A 17,713-nucleotide genomic window follows, 5' to 3' on the forward strand; every position below is an offset into this window, starting at 1 on the left:
CTGTATAAGGAAGAGACATCGTAAATTACAACCTTGGGACACAGGAGATAGCTTCCATGAGGAGCAAATGGTCTACACCTGGAGTCTATCACATCACCTCATGGGTGAGCTGACCCAGGTGGGGCAGGGGCAAATCCAGGGGCCTGGACAGGCTCTGGGCCCCTTTGAGGAGTGGTTCCACTTTTGATGCTATACTCCATGCCGAAGAAAGCTATGTTCACCTGCAATGTCTGTGCCTGATGCTGGCAGAGTATTTGAGTGTAGAGCTGAGGCTAGGCTGAGCTTTATTTAGGTCCAAGTTGGGGGTTCTTGGTTGGCTGTAATCTTGTTGGTCTCCAAATCCCCTTCCATTTCCTCTCCCCCCTATATTTTATCCTTGTAATGAGGCAATATTTTCCCCAACCCTTGGGTTCCTTGTGTGCTGAAGCCAGTGTCCAGTCCAGGGTTCTGGAACTAGGGAGTTACTGGGCAGGATTTTTAGCCCAGTGGGCTGCGGAAGTGGGGAATCTTGGTCTGCTTTCTGCTACAGATGCATACAGAATAGCTGTGATCTGAGGTCGTGTTAGGGGACTGCCGCTAGATCTGGAAGCTCGGCTCTTCCATATGCAGCCCCAAACAAACTTTAGAACATATATAAATTAGCATATTAATTTGAGTACACCCCCCATGGGTGTGAGCCTCTCATTTTTTCAGTCTCTAATACTGTTTCTGGCTGCTGTTACATAGTAAACCATCAACCCACTCAAGGTACTTCATTCCTGAGTAGAACTGCAAACAGACGGAGCGGCAGAATCTAGCTCATGTCTAGAAGAATGTGAGTGCTGGCATGGGTGTTGTATTAGGGCTGCGGCATGAGCAGGCCTACTGCAGTGATCCATGGAGAAACATCCTTGATACAAGTGCCATGGTTATATTATCAACCCAACAAGGGAGGATTGTTCTCCGAATTTTCTCTTTTTCTTGTTTTTACGTGGAGGGAAAACACAAGACCGCCTGTGCTGCTGCCAAACCCCAGCACCTGTATATGTGCAAACACGATCATGATCTGGATTTACATTAAGACTGCATTGTTTCAAATTTCATGTTTATAGCAGCTCTCTTAACATGGAGCAAGGATGGCACCCAGTGGCCAAACTGCTTCATCTCATCTGTTAGATTCCTAAAACAGTTCAGACTGTAGCTGAAATGTGATCCATGGCTTGCGTTCAAATGCTTCAGGAGACAAACTAGCATATTAATGAAAACATTTTAGGACAGTATAGGTATCTTATTTAAAACAACATATATATTTTAAAATGGTATGAACTTAAATATCCACACCATTATTTTTAAAACCATAGACTATTTCAGTATTATTAAAATAAACTGGTATTAATCAAAAGGAGAAAATAAATAATTTCTAATTTTAATATATTTCCAATTAGTTTTAACAAGGTGTTAGTTTTAACAAGTACATAAATGACGTGGAAATACAATTATGCCAGCTCATTCTGAGTTACATGCAGAGTTGCACATGAACAGGTGTTGCATGGTTGCTACCTGCATGCAATCCTTCAAACCAAGTTCCAGCGCCTTAGGAACAGTAGCAAAATGTGAACAGTAGCAAAACAGCAGCACGACAGATATGGACACCCCCCACCAAAAAAGGCAGCTTTGGCATCTAAACCAAAAAGTGTAAAAAACCTATGGTGAGCTGCAAACACCTTGCAACTGGAGGGTGGGGGGAGCCTTTGCCATCTGACCCAAATGTCACTTGGGCACTTTGGGAACGGCTGAGAGAGGTATTCTCCCAGTAGCCACTTGTCAAGAATGGCAAAGGAATGTTGCCACTCTCGCCAAGCAAACTGTAACTAAGGGGACAGACCTAGAATGGGTCAGGTAGTCTAAGTTCAAATGGCACAACAACCCTTAATAGGTCAAAAAACCCTCACTACAAACAAGGGCTTGTCTGTCTGTTTATACTTGCTTGGGCCATTGAACATTCACATACAAAGTAACTAAAACAAAGTGAGACAAACACAACTTGAAACAATGCTAAATAAATTATTATCTAAGGATTAATGCAGTTAGAAATACTGCTAAATTAAGGTAATTCTAAAACTGTAAACTGTGTCATTAATAATCAGTTTTGCATGAATTCGCATGAATTTTCAATGGGGCCAAAGCAAAAAGGGAAATTTTTTGAGCTACAGTAGAATTTCTATCAGGCAAAAGATACAAAAATCTTCTCTACGATAGTATTTACTACCATACAGGTGGAACAAAATAAAACCTCGGATTTTAGACCTTGGTTCAGAGTATAAGGGCAATACAACAAACACTGTGGCAAATCTGCAATCTCTGATGTACCAGATATGCACAGAAGTTGAGCTATGGGAATTTTAGAATATCTGTCATCAATTATGGCTGTTGGTATAGTTTGAAAACAAATACCTGTGAAAGTTTGCCTTGGCTTTAAAACTGTACAGTTTGTCAAATAAGTGGTTTAGTGATCATTATGATAAAGTCTGTACCATTTTGAAAAATCTGCATTATTAATAGCCCGTCTATTCAAACTAACAATATGACTAAAAATACTTTAATGAGGTCTGCCTTTTGAACTCAGGGTGGAAAATACATCAGTTGAAGTACAGGATTGGCGCAAGTGATGATCTCGTAAACTTGACACTTTAGAGTTCAACTATTCATATCATATTTTAGGAAAAAAAAGAGCAGAAAATATTTTATAATTCACCAATAATTAATCAGATAACAATGAATATGAGCTCTGATAGAAGGAAAGCCAAATCAGGGCAGTGGAAGGCCAGAAGGTAAATTAAAAAATAAAAATAAAAAATTGACTTGGAGGATCCCAAGTTAGTAGTTAAAGGTTCCTCTCAACCCCAAATTGGGGTAATTATTTTACTTTGGAAGATTTTTAGAGTTGGATCAACTAAATTTCCCCCTGAAGTACAACATAATTTAAGAATGGCACCAGTAGCTCTTAATGCTGTTGCTTTAATTGCTTCTGCATGAGCCTTCCATGAAAAGACTGTGAAATGAATGCCAAGATATCTGAATTTCTGGCACTGGTCAACCTGTTACCCCTCAACTGGTATCCCAACCCCCCATCAGAAATGGGAGTGTCTTTTTCCAAACACCATCAGCATTTTAGCATAATTAGTATTCAATGCACTATAAAATGAGACTAGCATTATTTCAATGTATTTTATCATGTTGTAAGCCGCCCCGAGGTTTCGGCAAGGGGCGGCATAGAAATGTTATAATAATAATAATAATAAAAAAATAATAAACCTATATGGGTAAGTGATAGTAAAGTTACGTTGCCAGCATATAAAATAACAGAAACCATTTTGGCCCAATGGAAGGGCCAGATAACTCTGAAACTGTGTTATTTAAATATAAATTAAGTAATATTGGAGCCAAATGACACCCTTGCTTTACTCCTTTGTTGGTGGAAATAGGGTCAGTCATGGAACCTGAAATCCTCACTTTTATTCTCGCAGTTGTATTATGGTACAGTATTACCAAATTTATGCCACAATCAGTTTCTGTTGATTGAAGCAAAGGCTGCAGCCAGGTCAACAAAGGCAACTTAAAGATGTTTAATAGGTTCTGCAATGCCTTGCTGAGCTAAAAAATAAGCAGTCGAACAATGACTGACCTTTCCTTAATTCAGCCAATTTGGGGTGGATAATATGGGTAGAAGACCCCCAATCCTCCATTTTATTTAAAAAAAAAACTTTGCTAAGCAACTTAAAATCAATGTCCAAAAGACTTATTGATTGATAGGTCTTAGGATACTGCTTATCACAAGTTTTATATATTAGAACAACAATGCTTAGTTTCCAACAGGCTGAAAATACACCTGTGCTATTGATTTGAATAAACATTTCAGCTAGTATTGGAGCACACCTATTGAAGAAGTACTAATGTATTTCTGGAAGCATCTTATTTTCTCCTGGGGCTTTGCCAGGTATTAATGATGTTATAAGGTTCTTTATTTCAATTACAGAAACAGTAAAGTAGATAAATAGCTTCAAGAGCAATAGAAGAGTTATTTCCCACAAGAGTGGGACCATAGAGCATAAGAAAATGTGTATACAATTTATTTGCCAAACCATTAAAGATCTAACTGCACTCATAAGGAGGAAAACAATACCCCAAACTGAGACTCTTTCTTTTCTTCTAAAGGCAAGCATCACTATTGCTAGTGCAATTTGGCAAAGGTCCCCCTTTTCAGGTTTCAACGTGCCTTATAAGGTGATCTCAGAAACACTATGTAATTAGCAGAAATAATAGCTTTATTTCTGAGAAGCTTGTGAGAATAATTTATTAATGTTTTCCTGGCAGTTCTGCATTCTTGATCAATACATGTATTATTTATGTATTTATTTATTTGGATTGAACAGTTAATTGCTGATCAACAAGATCGGTACAAAATTTTGAATAATGGGTTGAGAATCATGTGAAGTATCTAAACTAAAATCCAAGATTCCTTGAGAAATTGATCTAAAAGTGATACTCTGAAGTATTTGGGAAGAGCCCAGATTTGTTGACCAATGTATTTTCCATTCCCCAAATAGACTCTCTCCAAATTTTGAAAAGAAAAGAGGGACAAACTTCAGAAGAGTATTAATAACAGGGTAAGTAATCACATTTGCTCCTGCTGTCAACCTTCAAAACTTTGTAGACCGGGCAATAAATTTATGGAGACTGCATATAATCTATCGCACTTGCACATTGGTCAATAAGCCAAGTGTGTCCATAGTCTTAATATAATAACTTCTGTGCAAACACTAAGAACTGAAAGCCCATCTTGTTTAAGTTTTATCCTAGGAAACTAGCCATAAAAGGCTATTACAAGCATCCTGCATGATTGGTACAATCCACTTAGATAAGCTGGTACCAACTCTAGCATTAAACTCTCCACATGGCTTAGCAAATATCAAAGGGAGTCAAAGTTTCAGGTAAAATATTCCAAATATCATTTAAACCTAAAACTCTTGACTAAATGGGTGGGAAATAAACATTTAAAGGAATAAGAGAACCTACGTATATGTTTGCCTTAAAAAGAATGTATTGCTGGGGGTACTATTCAATGGTTGTATGTCAGATTGCAAATAAATTAAAATGCATATACTAATGTCACTATTATCATAGCCTTGTACACTAGTATTTACATGAGGACAAGAAAGTAAATCAGTTTCAAAGGCCTGTGTTTCCTGTAGGCAAAGAATCTTACATTTTTGTAAATAAATTATATAAATGGTATCAAAAATTTATTTCTCCATCCTGTAATAGTCCATATATGCTAAGTATATGTAGTTGCCAGACTGGTGTAATTGGATCAATACCTCTATTAGTGTACATGAACCCAACATCAGATAATAAAGTCTGTACAGGTACAGAAGAATTAGAAACTTTGTATGGTGATTCTAAGCCAACCTCAGGTGATTCCAAGAAGTGTCAGGTTGTCCATTCTTGTGCTCAAATTATATTCCTTAGGTATTGCACTTTATCAATATCCTCAGAGATAGAGAGAGGGTTATGTGTTTGAGGTTGCTTTAATGGAGACAGCACTAGACCATCACTCAGTTGGAGATCTAAAGCTATTTTGTCTGGGAAAGTAAATCTGGAACGTCTTATACTTGAAATAATATTTTAGAAAGTTCCTAGCCTTTCAACTATAGCTGCTTGTTTAATAACAGTAAGAATTTATTGTTGCAACCACAAGTTATAACAACAAAAATACAGATCATGTGCAGACTTACATAAGAACAAGAGCAATTAAATATTAAAATATGAATAATAAAATAATGTGGATTCAACAATAATAAAAACAACCCTAATACTAAAAAATAATAAACTATGGCTTAGCAAGGGATATAACAGAATTAGTCGATATAATTCTTTTCAGTTTTAAGAGCCAACACAATAAAAATGGCCAGTTAGTAATTAACTTACAGAAATGCATCTGCCAGCAAGTAGTGAATATATTCTGTGTTTGTACACAAGCTGGACCAGTGTGTGCCATCTGTGCTGCAAGTGGGCAGCATAGGACATAATATTTAATCTGTTCCACTTGTCCCGGACTGCAGGGCAAAGATGCTGCTCTCTAAGGACTTTGCAGAATCTGCCCTCAAGAATTGCTGAGGACATAGAATGAAAATGCAGACTTGTTAATGCCTTCTTTAATGATGCATCAATAAGATTAAGTAAGAACTGTTTTTCGTTTTTTTTAAAGAAGGGGTCCTACCAGGGGAACTTTGAATGTTGGATCAGACCAGCATCATGGCTGGCATACCATTTCAGGAGCCAGCCATAAACCAGTTTTCTTCCCTCTCCCTCCCTTTCTGCGTGCACCCCAGGTCTTTATGTTCCCTAACATGGACAGAGAGCACATGCGCAGATTAGGGGACAGCACAGTTGCTCCTTCGTTCCCCTCCCAGTTGCGCCAGTAGCAGCATTTAGCTAAATGGTCTTTCAGGAGAGCATCTAATTTCCTAAAACATTTTAGCAATGACAGATGGACTGTTAAAGAAATTGAGGGCAGCCTGGTCTCCCTCCTTAAAGGGGCAGCAGGGACATCCTGAGGGAGACCCAAGATTTTTCTTAAGCAATTGTTTAGGGCTATTTCCAGTTGGACAAAAGCTTTCTTGTTCCAACCCCAGTTTTCTACTCCATACAGCAGCTGGGTAATCATTTTGCCCTAGAATATTTTAGGAATAGGGCTATTAATTGGCCTCCCTTAGAGAGAAAAAACTCACTGTGACTTCATAATCTGAACTATATCACGAATATAACAATTAATTAAAAAGGGTCAAAGGCAGTTCTGCTTGACATCTCTTTTTCATGGAATAGGGTCACATAAAGACCATGGTGGTTCAATGTCACCCTAGCTGTTAGATCAGAGTACAATTTGATCAATAATCCAAAAAAAAAAAAAAAAAAAAATCAAATCTGCCAGTTCTCTGAAAAGGCATAACATTTTCTAACTTAATATGTTAGCAAGACCATATATTGACTGTTTCTGTGACCTAACAAAACTTACTCAAAATATTTCCCAAATCTATTGCAAAATCCGCAAGTGCAGGCTTACTATTAGCTAAGCCACCTGAAACAATTGGCACATTGCTGTCAAGTGGTCTCTTCTATGTTCAAACACTCCACTCTCTCTACCGCTGGGACTGCAAGCATCTTGGCCAGAGCAAAAAAAGTCCTTGATTTTAAGTGGAATTAGGAAACTGAAGCAAAGCTGAGGGGTGTCCACTTCTTGGTGCCCTTTATTTATTTATTTTTCAATTTATATCCTGCCTTTTTCCTACAAAGGGCTCAAGGCAGCTTACATCATTCTCCTCCTCCATCTTTTCCCCACAACAACAACCCTGTGAGGTAGGTTGGGCTGAGAGTTTGTGATCGGCCCAAAGTCACCCAGTTGGCTCCATGGCTGAGCGGGGACTAGAACCCAGATCGCCTGAGTCCCAGTCCCATGCTCTTAACCACTACGCCACACTGGCTCTCATTTATATGAAATAGTTGGTTCCCAAGTTCCCTGCCACCACTTGTGTGATTATCTTTACAGCTCATACCCTCCTACCCTGGGTGATACCTCTGCATGTTACCAAACACATATGCTGCTGCCAACCAGCTTCCTTCTTCTCTCCTCACTGCCCCCAGAGAGCTACCAATAACCCTTCTACTGCACTCTGTTGTCTTGTCTCATGCTATCTTTAAAATTTTTTAAAGTTTTGTTTGAAAATCTGTCTTCTAAACCCCTTGTCTTATAAACTTTCCATTAACATGATAGCAGCAATCATGTTCAATCATGTGCAAAGAGACAACAAACCGACTGCACTGAATTCAAGCAGTTAACACACTACAAACCGCTCTTTTGCAGGATCAAAAAGTTATCACAGAGATATTGAAGTCCTTTTGTCACTGCAATTATTCTTGTATTTTTCTTTAAGTTCTCAGATATTGAAACTTTCCATTTTTTCCAAACAAAAATAAAACACAAGCAAAGCAGAGCAGCAAATTCTTAAGCCATTTAAAACACTTTCACCGCTTTCTCTGTGGTGGCGCCCAATCTATGGAATGCGCTCCCCAGAGAGGTCCACCTGGCGCCGTTATTTGTTTTTCGGCGCCAGGCGAAGACCTTTTTATTCAAATGTCATTTTAATTGCTAATGTTATCTGCTTATTTTATTCTTTGGCCAGGGCGACTTATTTTATACTGTTAATTTGTTTTATATTTTTAGTGTATTATACTTTAATTGATGTTTTGTGAGCCGCCTCGAGGCTCCGGCGAATGGGGCGGCATAGAAATTTTCTAAATAAATAAATAAATAAGTTTGCCTTTAGCTTTGCTAGCAGAACTGGGATTCTGATAATAACTGTCTTTCTAATAATAATAATCACATCAATTATTTTAGGTAAATTTAACGCTAAAACTAAACTAACTGCCCTAGTCGAAGGTGCACAATGGCAGATCTGAATTTACTAAAATACTTGAATAAAAGGTCAAACAAACTAAAAATAAGCACAGAACCCAAGTGTCCTCTTCTTCTTGGACTTTGGGCAGTGCAACAGCAGCAGAGTGCAGATATGGGTTTTCAAGGTGGCTTCCAAATGAAACTAAAGCAAGCCTGACAAACCCATTATAGATTCACATGGCACAGCAACTTTACAATGATTATGCTGCTCCAATGAAGTTCGGAGCAAGGCTGAAACTTAAATTGCAAGTTACCAGCCTTAAAACTGTTTCACTTCCTTTCTACTAAAGAACAGCGAAAGCCAAGCAGGATTAGACTGATGGCCCACCCATTAGAGCATCTTGTTCCAACAGGGGCAAGCCAACTTCCCACAGGATCCCTCAAGCAGAATGGGTAAGAGTTCTGGGACACACAGGCTTGCTCTTTGCTAATGAGATAAGCCATAGCCAGCAAAGCTGATGGCCTTCTCCTCCATGAATCCCTTTTAAAGCTCTCCAAATTGATGGTCGTCACAACTTCCTATGGCAGTGAATTCCATGTTTTAACTGAGTGCTGTATGAAGAAATCCTATCTGTCCTGAATCTTCCACCACTCAGACTTATGGGTTGATCTCTAGTATGATGGAGGAGGCAGAAAAATGTCTCCTTGTCCACCTTCTCCCAACCCTGTATAATGGTAAACACATCTATTGTCCCTCTCCTCAACACTGACTGAGACGTTGATCCTTACCTGGGCCTCATTTATTTCAGCAACCTCAGGATATGACGACATGGGAGTGGCTGTGCCACGTCAGTGCCTCCATGACTCAAGTCCTTAGTGTCTGAGAATGGTTCTTCTGGGAATGGAAGGTTCTTCTGGGAATGTGGATTGTCAGAAGATGGAAACTTTGTGATGCTTTTCCATGGCCACATCTCTTCCCTGTTAACTCAGGAGCTTCTTCTGAGGACAAGCAGTCAGAATCCTCTGAGGATGGTTCAAGGTGCTGGTCTATGACAAGCATAGGAGTGTGGTGCAGTGGAACCATAAAGGCTATGGGAACTGTCCTATCCCCACTAGTGTTAGTGCTTTGCAAATCTATTGGTCAGTGATAAGGAGACCCCTTGATTTTGACTGTACTTTTAAAAATGGCTGTGCATCAAAAAATACCCCTTTTTATTTCCTCTATTATAGAACGAAGGATAAGGTTGCTTCTGGATGATGCTTTTACATTGCTATCTATCTGTCTCGTTCAGGTAGAATTTATGTGGGGTCCAAATTTCACTAAGTTTCATCCATAGCCTTCCCAAATTTGATCACCAGTTCTTCCATCTTGTTTCTTCTTGCAGACAATCCATGGGGCGTGGGGGGAGGGAGGCTACAGCTGCCTTCGGAAGCCCTATCTGGAATCACACTAGGATAACCCAGCAGTATTCAAAGCTCCTTCACACATATTCCAAATTGACCATCATTAGGGTAGTGGTGGTTTCCCTGCTTCTTAGGCAGCATCTCGACTGGCTTAGATTAGAATAAAAGAATTTACTGAAGGTGACAGAGGGCCATCACCTGTAAGTACATTGTTGGATTGCTCTACTTCTATCTGGAAGTTGGGAAAAGAAAGCCAAACTCCATTGTCTCCAAGAAACCAGACTGGGCAAAAAGTTAACATATCACTGGGCTATGCTGGATGAAAACACACAAGTATGATTGTCTGAATACTGTAAGTGGCGAAAAATGAGGTAGGTCAGGTTGGCCTACACTTTTCATTCCCATAGCAGATAATGCCCTGATGCACTGTGAATACCCAAAGCCCTTCCATGTGTGAATGTGTGAAGGTCAATGAGTTGGCCTGTGCTCTCTGTTTGTGCTTCCTGGGGGTTGGATGTCTCCAGGGATGGTGTGCATGCAAGCACAAAGAAGCCCAGGCTGCTAGTTTCTGTACATTCGTGGATAATTTTTTAGATTTAATTTTCTATCCTGCCCTTTTGTGTAATAGGTGCTCAAGAGGGAGGGTAGATCTATATTCGTTCTTAGAAATCCACAGAAGTTATTTTTTCACACTATCTTTTATTTTCCAAAATGGAAAAAAAATCCGCAGTAAAACACAGAATCGCCATTCTTATCTTTCCATCATGTCTTTTTCAACACAAACCATAACACGCTTTACTGACATTCCCTAGTTCTTCATTTGATGAAGTGGGTGCCCTGTGATGAAGCGGCTCTTCCTCATGATCACGACATGAGAAAAATGGCTTTGTACAGGGCGCCGTCATCTCTCACCTTCTCACACACACACATACACCCCCTTGTCTTACTGAGATTGGTCGAGCATGGGAATTCGAAAGCAGTATTTATCTCCCCCACAGTTTCCCATCAGATAAAAAAGTGGGAACTAAGCATTCTTAGAAACATAGCCCTGTGTCTCTTTCTCCACTCATCCTAGCAACATCTAGCATAACACAATGTGTGTTGTCAGAAGATCTTGCTGTGTGTTTCTCTGCCCCCTCAACCAACAGCCAAGGATGTGAGGCAGGGTGGAGAAACACAAAGAGATAATGTGGAGTCAGAGTTGGTGAGATATCAGATATTACTAGAAGGGGAGGGAGAGAGGGGGGAGAAGAGAGAGCAAGAGAGCACATTAACAGCTTCATGTTTCTTGTAATGTTTACTTCTAGCTTAATATTATTATTTATAATTCTTAAAACTAATAATTTTGCTTAGAATTTATTAGATTTAATCGTGCATGCTTAGAAATTTCTATTCAGCTACATGTCTGACTAGTCTGAAATAAAGACAAGGGCTAAACGAGAACAATGAACCATTTCATCCTCTGCCATGAATGAGGCAACATTTCTTATCATAGCCGGTTACCAACTTTCATGGATTTCATACTCATTCTCTCATCATGAGGTGATACTCCTGTGGATTCCATGACAAAAGCAAAAATAATAGAAAAAATTCCCTAACACTAAGCTGCGTAATGTATTATATTTGTAGCAGTAACATGACAAGTCATGGTGTCCCTTTTAGCACAAAGGTCTATTCATCAATTACATTGACTTTTTTCTTACAACATTCATTTTTCAAACCTTACTTGCCAACATATTGACTAATAAAAGAGGGAATTGATTATATTGGAAGAGAAAATTGCTTTTCTTTCTTTACAGCAGTGTGTTTGGTACAAATAGTAATGATAAAACAAAGCTGACAGTTTTACATCTTTGGTGAAAAGTGATTTTCAACCATCTTCAAAGTAGGCCAGAGATATGAAGAATTTTTTTGTACTGTGTTATATACCTCTAACTCACTCAAATCTTCTTGATAAATCTTTAAACAATTGCAACGATTTCCTTGAACACTGTAAGGTTTGAGTAGTTTCTTCTTTCAGTGGAAGAACAGTAACCAAAAAATTAAGAAATAAGCCATGAAATACAGCAAATGCAAATGCTCTTTAGTTGTTCTACCATCAGTGGTCTATTTCAATCTCCAATCTGGCACCGTCCAGAAATGTTGGACTACAATATTCACTATTCCCACACAGTACGTCCTATAGGCTAAGATTACATATATCTGACATACAGGAATCTCAGTCCAATTAGGACTATATGTAGAACCTCCACAGTTCAACCACAGGGGCTGGTTGGGAAGGTGGTCCTCTTACAATCCCTCCACCAAAGATATCAGTTGTTGGTCACACATACACAGAATAAGGAAAATAACACCTGTCGGACCAGAGAGCAACCCTAACAAGGGAGGCTGCTGCTCCCCTTCCCTCCTTTTCTTTTTGTATCGTGAGCCTGCACATGTCTTCTCTTTCAGTATCCGTACAAAGCTTAGAAAATTAAAGGCACTTACGTGTTGAACAATCATTACAGTAGAACTGCTGAGGCAGGTCTGGAGAGGAAAGCCTGCTTTGTTGTTGTTATGTGCTGTCATCTACAGCTTATGGTGACCCTACGAATAAATACCCGCCAAATGGTCCTGTTCTGGACAGCTCTGTTTGAAAACTCAAGCGTGTGGCTTCCTTTAAGTAATCCATCCATTTCGCAGTTGGTTTTCCGCATCTTCTTCACCCATTGACTGTTCCTAGTAGTCTTCTCCAGTGAGTCTTGCCTTCTCAGGATGTGTCAAAGTACAAAAGCCTCAGCTTCATTGATTTTGCTTCCAGGGAAGTTCTGGCTTGATTTGATCTAGGACCCACTTCTGTCACTCCGAGGTATTCGCAAAGCTCTCCTTGAGCACCACATTGCAAATGCATCCACTTCAAGGGAGTCTTTCCTCAGAGCCAGGCATAGTGGAGTCTGAAGAGGTGTCCCCAGAGATTTCTTGTGTGCTGGGCAGGCAATCTCCTGCACCTCCTTTCCTTAGCAGTGTTGCTTGTCCTCCAGAGCAGCCGTCCCAAGCTAACAGAGGTGGAATGGCTGCTTCAGGGGAGAGGCGTCCTGGGAGATTGTCCACAGTGTAGGTCATCTTCCGGAGCATATCTTCAGGCTCCACAATGCCTGGATCTGAGGAAGGGACTCCTCGGAGCCAAGTACTGGAGAGTGGATGGCAACAAGAAGAGGGAGTGGGAGTGGCAAAGGGGGGGGCAATGACAGCAAGTAAAGAGGGTGGGTTGGCAGAGAGGGAACAGTGGGTACTGGCAAGAGGAGAGAGTGGGGAAGGATGGCGGACAAGAGCAAGTGGCGGGGGGGGGCTGGGAACAACATGCCCAAGAGCATCCTGAAGTCTGGTACTGACCCTGATTCTGACTGTGCTCACTGTGGAATGTAGGGTTTCCCTAAATTTGTGCGGATTTAACTTTTTGGCAGTGAAATGTGACTTTCTGAGGACAGGGACATCCAGAATTTTCTCTGAAAAAATATCACCTTCCAGAAGGAAAAAATTATGTTCCCTGAAAAATTGCAATTGCTCCCCAAGAATTGTGTTGTGTCTTGTCTCTTTTAAAGTGTCTACAGCAGATAATCCAGAATACCAAAACTTTAAAAAAGTTTCCCTGATTTAAAGAGGCAATTGAAACCGCAAAGGCACAGCACACAACATTGCAGATGATCTCTTCTGAAATTCCAGTATCACTTTAAAGGTGGTTAACATTGTTACCCCTGTCTGTGTGCCTTCCAAACATTATCAAAGAGAATGAACACAAAGCATTATCTTGCAAAAGGGGACCTCATTTCAACTAAGTCCTAGGCATTTTAAATTTTGTTCTGCAGTAGGTCGGGACCAGAGAATTGTAAGGGGTGATCTAGGCCACTGAGTTCAACCCCCAATGGTAGGCTGTTCCGATTCTGCTTGAATACCTCCAGCAACGGAAAACCCACCAGCACCCTGGGCAGTTGGTTCTATCATTTGACCAGTCTTACCACAAGGATGGTTCTCTTGATGTCCAACCGAAATCTGCCTACCTGTAACTTTAAGCCCTTTGTTCCCAACCTATAATCTTGGATGACAGAGAACAGGAGGTGGCCCTCTTCTGAGTTACAACCCTTTAAATACTTGACTAGAGCTATCCAATTCTCCCTTGGTCTTCTTTTCTCAAGGCTAAACATAGCCAGTTCTTTCAACCTTTCCTCACAGAGCTGTTTCTATTTCACTGATCACCTCTGCTGTTTTCTGAATGTGTCCCGATTTATATGAGTCCTGCAGTGTCCAGCACTGCTCATTGTGCCTTACAATCCCTAAAGAGCCATGTAAGTAATACTTAATATAACTGTAATGGATTGGATCCAGAAGGGTGCATCAGCAAGTGGAAGACTGCTTTGCAGGGAGGTCTTTTTCTGACCTAGTGTAAGATCTTTGTATGAGAAATGAGAATTGTGCTTCTTTGTGAACAACATTATGCAATCTCTTTCAAAAAGTCTTGCACAACAAAATCTCAAGATACCTCAAGGTTCTGTCCAATGGTGTTGGTCTGCCAACAGGAGAGAACCATTGGAAGAACGGATTTCACCTTCCTTCCCACAGTCTGCTTTCAGTTTATGCTGGTTCAGTACGCCAACATCTGGATGCCATGGTTGCCAGATGCAAAGCAATAGCCATCACTACAGTTTATCACTTCAGACACCACAACAAACAATAGTTAGCACTGCAGCTTGTTAATTAAGACACTGCACACCAAAGTACTGTTAAACGTCCTGAATTTGTACAATTAACTCACCGTTGTTTACCTGGGAAGGTGATATCTGGAATAGATAACTATCATCACCCCAGAAAGCTTAACTGCTGCAGAGAAAAAGTTGTTACAGCCCTAGCCAAAGTTCTTTCTCATACTGCATTATACGTGCCCAGCCAGCATAGTTCTGGCAGGTCTTTTGGTGCTTGGAGCAACAAGGTGCATCACTAGTTTCTCTCCTATTTTCCCAGACCACATTGAAAGTCCAGAATTTTTAAAAGCTGTTTTCAAGATCAAATGGGAATTGGATTCATCTGAACTGGCACGGATCAGGGCAATTCCAAACATTTGTCAAATACAGGAAACTGTATTCATTGTAATAGCTGATATAACCTATACTGTATGTATTTAAAAAACCCCTACAACATTATTTCCCTAATTTTCCTCCAGTCACTATTATTTTGTAAGTTGTGTACTTGTCCTGTCCAGCATTCTAGTGCATGTCTTCAAGGAACAGTTCAATACATATTGCACACTATAGAAATACATTCTGCTCTGCCTTTCTCAGAGATGAGGCCTTGCTATGTAGTCCCCAGGGTAAGAAAGGAGCTTTTTGGGGACTTAGGGCAAGGTCTTTTCTGTTATGGTGCTCACCTTTTGAACTCAGTCCAAGGAGGCCACACATCCATGTCTTCCTTTTGCTGGCAGGATAGATCACTACTTACATTACATTTAGTATTTCTAAATTGCTTTCAGAGTTCTTGTTGTTGTTTAGCTGAAAGTAACACATTTCCAAACATTCTACAAAGTAAGAACAGTTAGCTCCACTCCGCTGCATAGGTACATAAATACCATTGCCTACAGGCATTCTATAGTAGGCTGCAGCAGAGAAAGGAAGCAGAATCATGCTATCAGCTCTGCTGCAGGATCAGGTTACTCCTTTCTCCTGCTGGTGATTATAAGAAGTACTATCTATCTTTAAGAATCGGTGCCTGTTTTTTTCCCCTTCCTTCCCTTCTTTCTGTCAGGATCTGGGCTGCTCTGGTGGCCAGAACCAGAACAACTACCACTATCTTTGCAGGACAGGTCAGGCCCAGGTCCTGCTGGCACCCTCAGCCTCCCGATAAACGCCCACCGGGAGTCCTAGGGGAAGAACTATATAAGAGCAAACTCTTCCTTCTACTACTGGCCTCAGTAATATAGGTCCCTCTATTTGCTGGTGTGCCCGCTTCGTCCCTGGCCTCTGTCCTGGCATGCTGTATCCTTTCCAAGCAAGTCCCACCTTGCCGTGCTGTGCATCATTCCTTGCTGTGTTGCCTCAGCAATGCAGGTTCTCTTGCTAGCTGTGCTTCAGTTCCTGTACCTTGCCTGACCCTTGCTATGTACCCTGCTTTGCCATGTTGCCTTAGCAACACTGGTCTCTCTGTTTGTTGCGGAGCCTGCATCCTGCCTCAATGTACCTATACCTCTGGCTAGCTTCCTATTTTTGACCCTTGGCTTGTTTTTTAAATTGTAATTTGTTTTTAGTCTGTGAAGGTGGGAGAAGAATTTACCTTTCACCCAATAATGTTTGGGATCTCTGGAACTGAAACATTGGAAAATGCAGATTTTGAAGGAAAGACTGAATGTAGAGTAAGTTGGCAGGTGGGGGTGGTTGTTATTTCAAGTTGATAATAGTCTTTCATCAAACATTAATCTTATTAAACTCCCCCCCTTGTGTGGTTTCTGGTCTCTGTGCTTGTCTGTTGGGGTTCCTTCCTACTTGACTTTTTGTTTTTTCCCCTGCTTCTATTAATGTATTTTTTTATTTCATTTACCTTCTTTAACTTTCTCACAGTAGTGGAAAGTTTCCCACTTCTTTTCAATTACACTTCATGTCCTATATAAACAGGAACATGTAATTTTTACTTAGCATATTACTTACCATTTTACTTAGCTCTTAGCATATTAAGCACTTCTGTAAATAATTTGTGATGATAGTTAACTGGTTACTAAGGTGGAAGCAGGGGGCAAGAGGTAGATGGGGTGAAAGGGAGGGTGACTAAGTAAGTAAACATCTAGTTAGGAGAACAGTAATATAGAGTTCTAAATGTAAAGTACAGAGAATCCTGGCAAAATTAACCATGTGATTTCAAACATGTCAAAGAAATACAAAAGCAAAAATTTTATTATAGGCTGCAAGTTGTCACAGACAACTTTAGAGCTGTTCCTGAAACAGGTTGATAGTGCCATAGGATATTAAACTTCTTCTATAATCCTCATTTTTGTTCCCTTTTTGAATTGTAAAAATCCTCTTTACATCCATATGTACACACACAGACATACCACACACAAATTGTTACCTTAAATTTCTCAACTTCTGCCTTTGAGCATGTTGCGTGGTAAGACAGCACCTGGCCCAGAACAAATTGGGGTGGGGGAGGAAATTTCTTTAAGTCACTTTGAAAAGCCATTGATGAAATGCCCATTAAAATGTTTTATTAATATCAGTGCATCATATATTATACATGAAATATAACTCATCACAAATTATCAGTTACACTTCTAGCATTTACCTAAATCATGTTATAGGAAATCATATGTAGTTAATATTGTAATATTGCAGACAATAGTTTTGATCTAAGGTGGATCTTCTGGGAGAAAGAAACATAAGGAAAAAATAATTTTTCATCAGTATGGTTTCTGGATGTGCCACAATCAATAGGTTTACTTTTCTATCCACCTATACATGTCCATTAAATATACTACTTTAGAAATATTCCAAAAATACCATATAAATGCTATGCCTCAGATACAGAAAGTGCATATTCAAGACCCGTATGCCCTTTATTTAAAAAAAGGGGGGGGGGAAACATAGTTTAACAATGCAGTCCTCTACACACTTTGTTAGGGGCAAATGCTATTGAACTCAGTGAATTTAGTTTTATGCTTAGAATTGTCTTATCAGTGGTCAGAGGACGACCTTTTCAACATTCAGTTTAAGTAGTTGTATTTTTAATTCAAATGCTCTGTTTTGAGCATCCTGTCATTTATTTTTCCTACTAAATCTTTAGATTTTTAAAGCATTTTAATTGTTTTAATTACTTCTAACAGGAAACTATTTGGGTAGGACCTTTAGGGCTAAAAGGCAG

The 17,713-nt window shown here is 39.9% G+C and overlaps 1 protein-coding gene across 1 annotated transcript in view; it reads right to left on the reverse strand.

Moving 5' to 3' along the window:
* The window catches only part of PDE11A (phosphodiesterase 11A), a 194,144-nt gene that overhangs the window by 70,470 nt on the left and 105,961 nt on the right, over nucleotides 1-17,713 (reverse strand). Inside the window, exon 10 of the mRNA XM_044427065.1 lies at nucleotides 16,925-16,975. Within this exon, the coding sequence (XP_044283000.1) occupies nucleotides 16,925-16,975 (51 nt within the window). The remainder of the gene's footprint in view (nucleotides 1-16,924; nucleotides 16,976-17,713) is intronic.

Source organism: Varanus komodoensis, unplaced genomic scaffold, assembly GCF_004798865.1.
Source record: "Varanus komodoensis strain SLA01 unplaced genomic scaffold, ASM479886v1 scaffold18_1, whole genome shotgun sequence".
In the NCBI taxonomy this organism is placed as follows: Eukaryota; Metazoa; Chordata; class Lepidosauria; order Squamata; family Varanidae; genus Varanus; species Varanus komodoensis.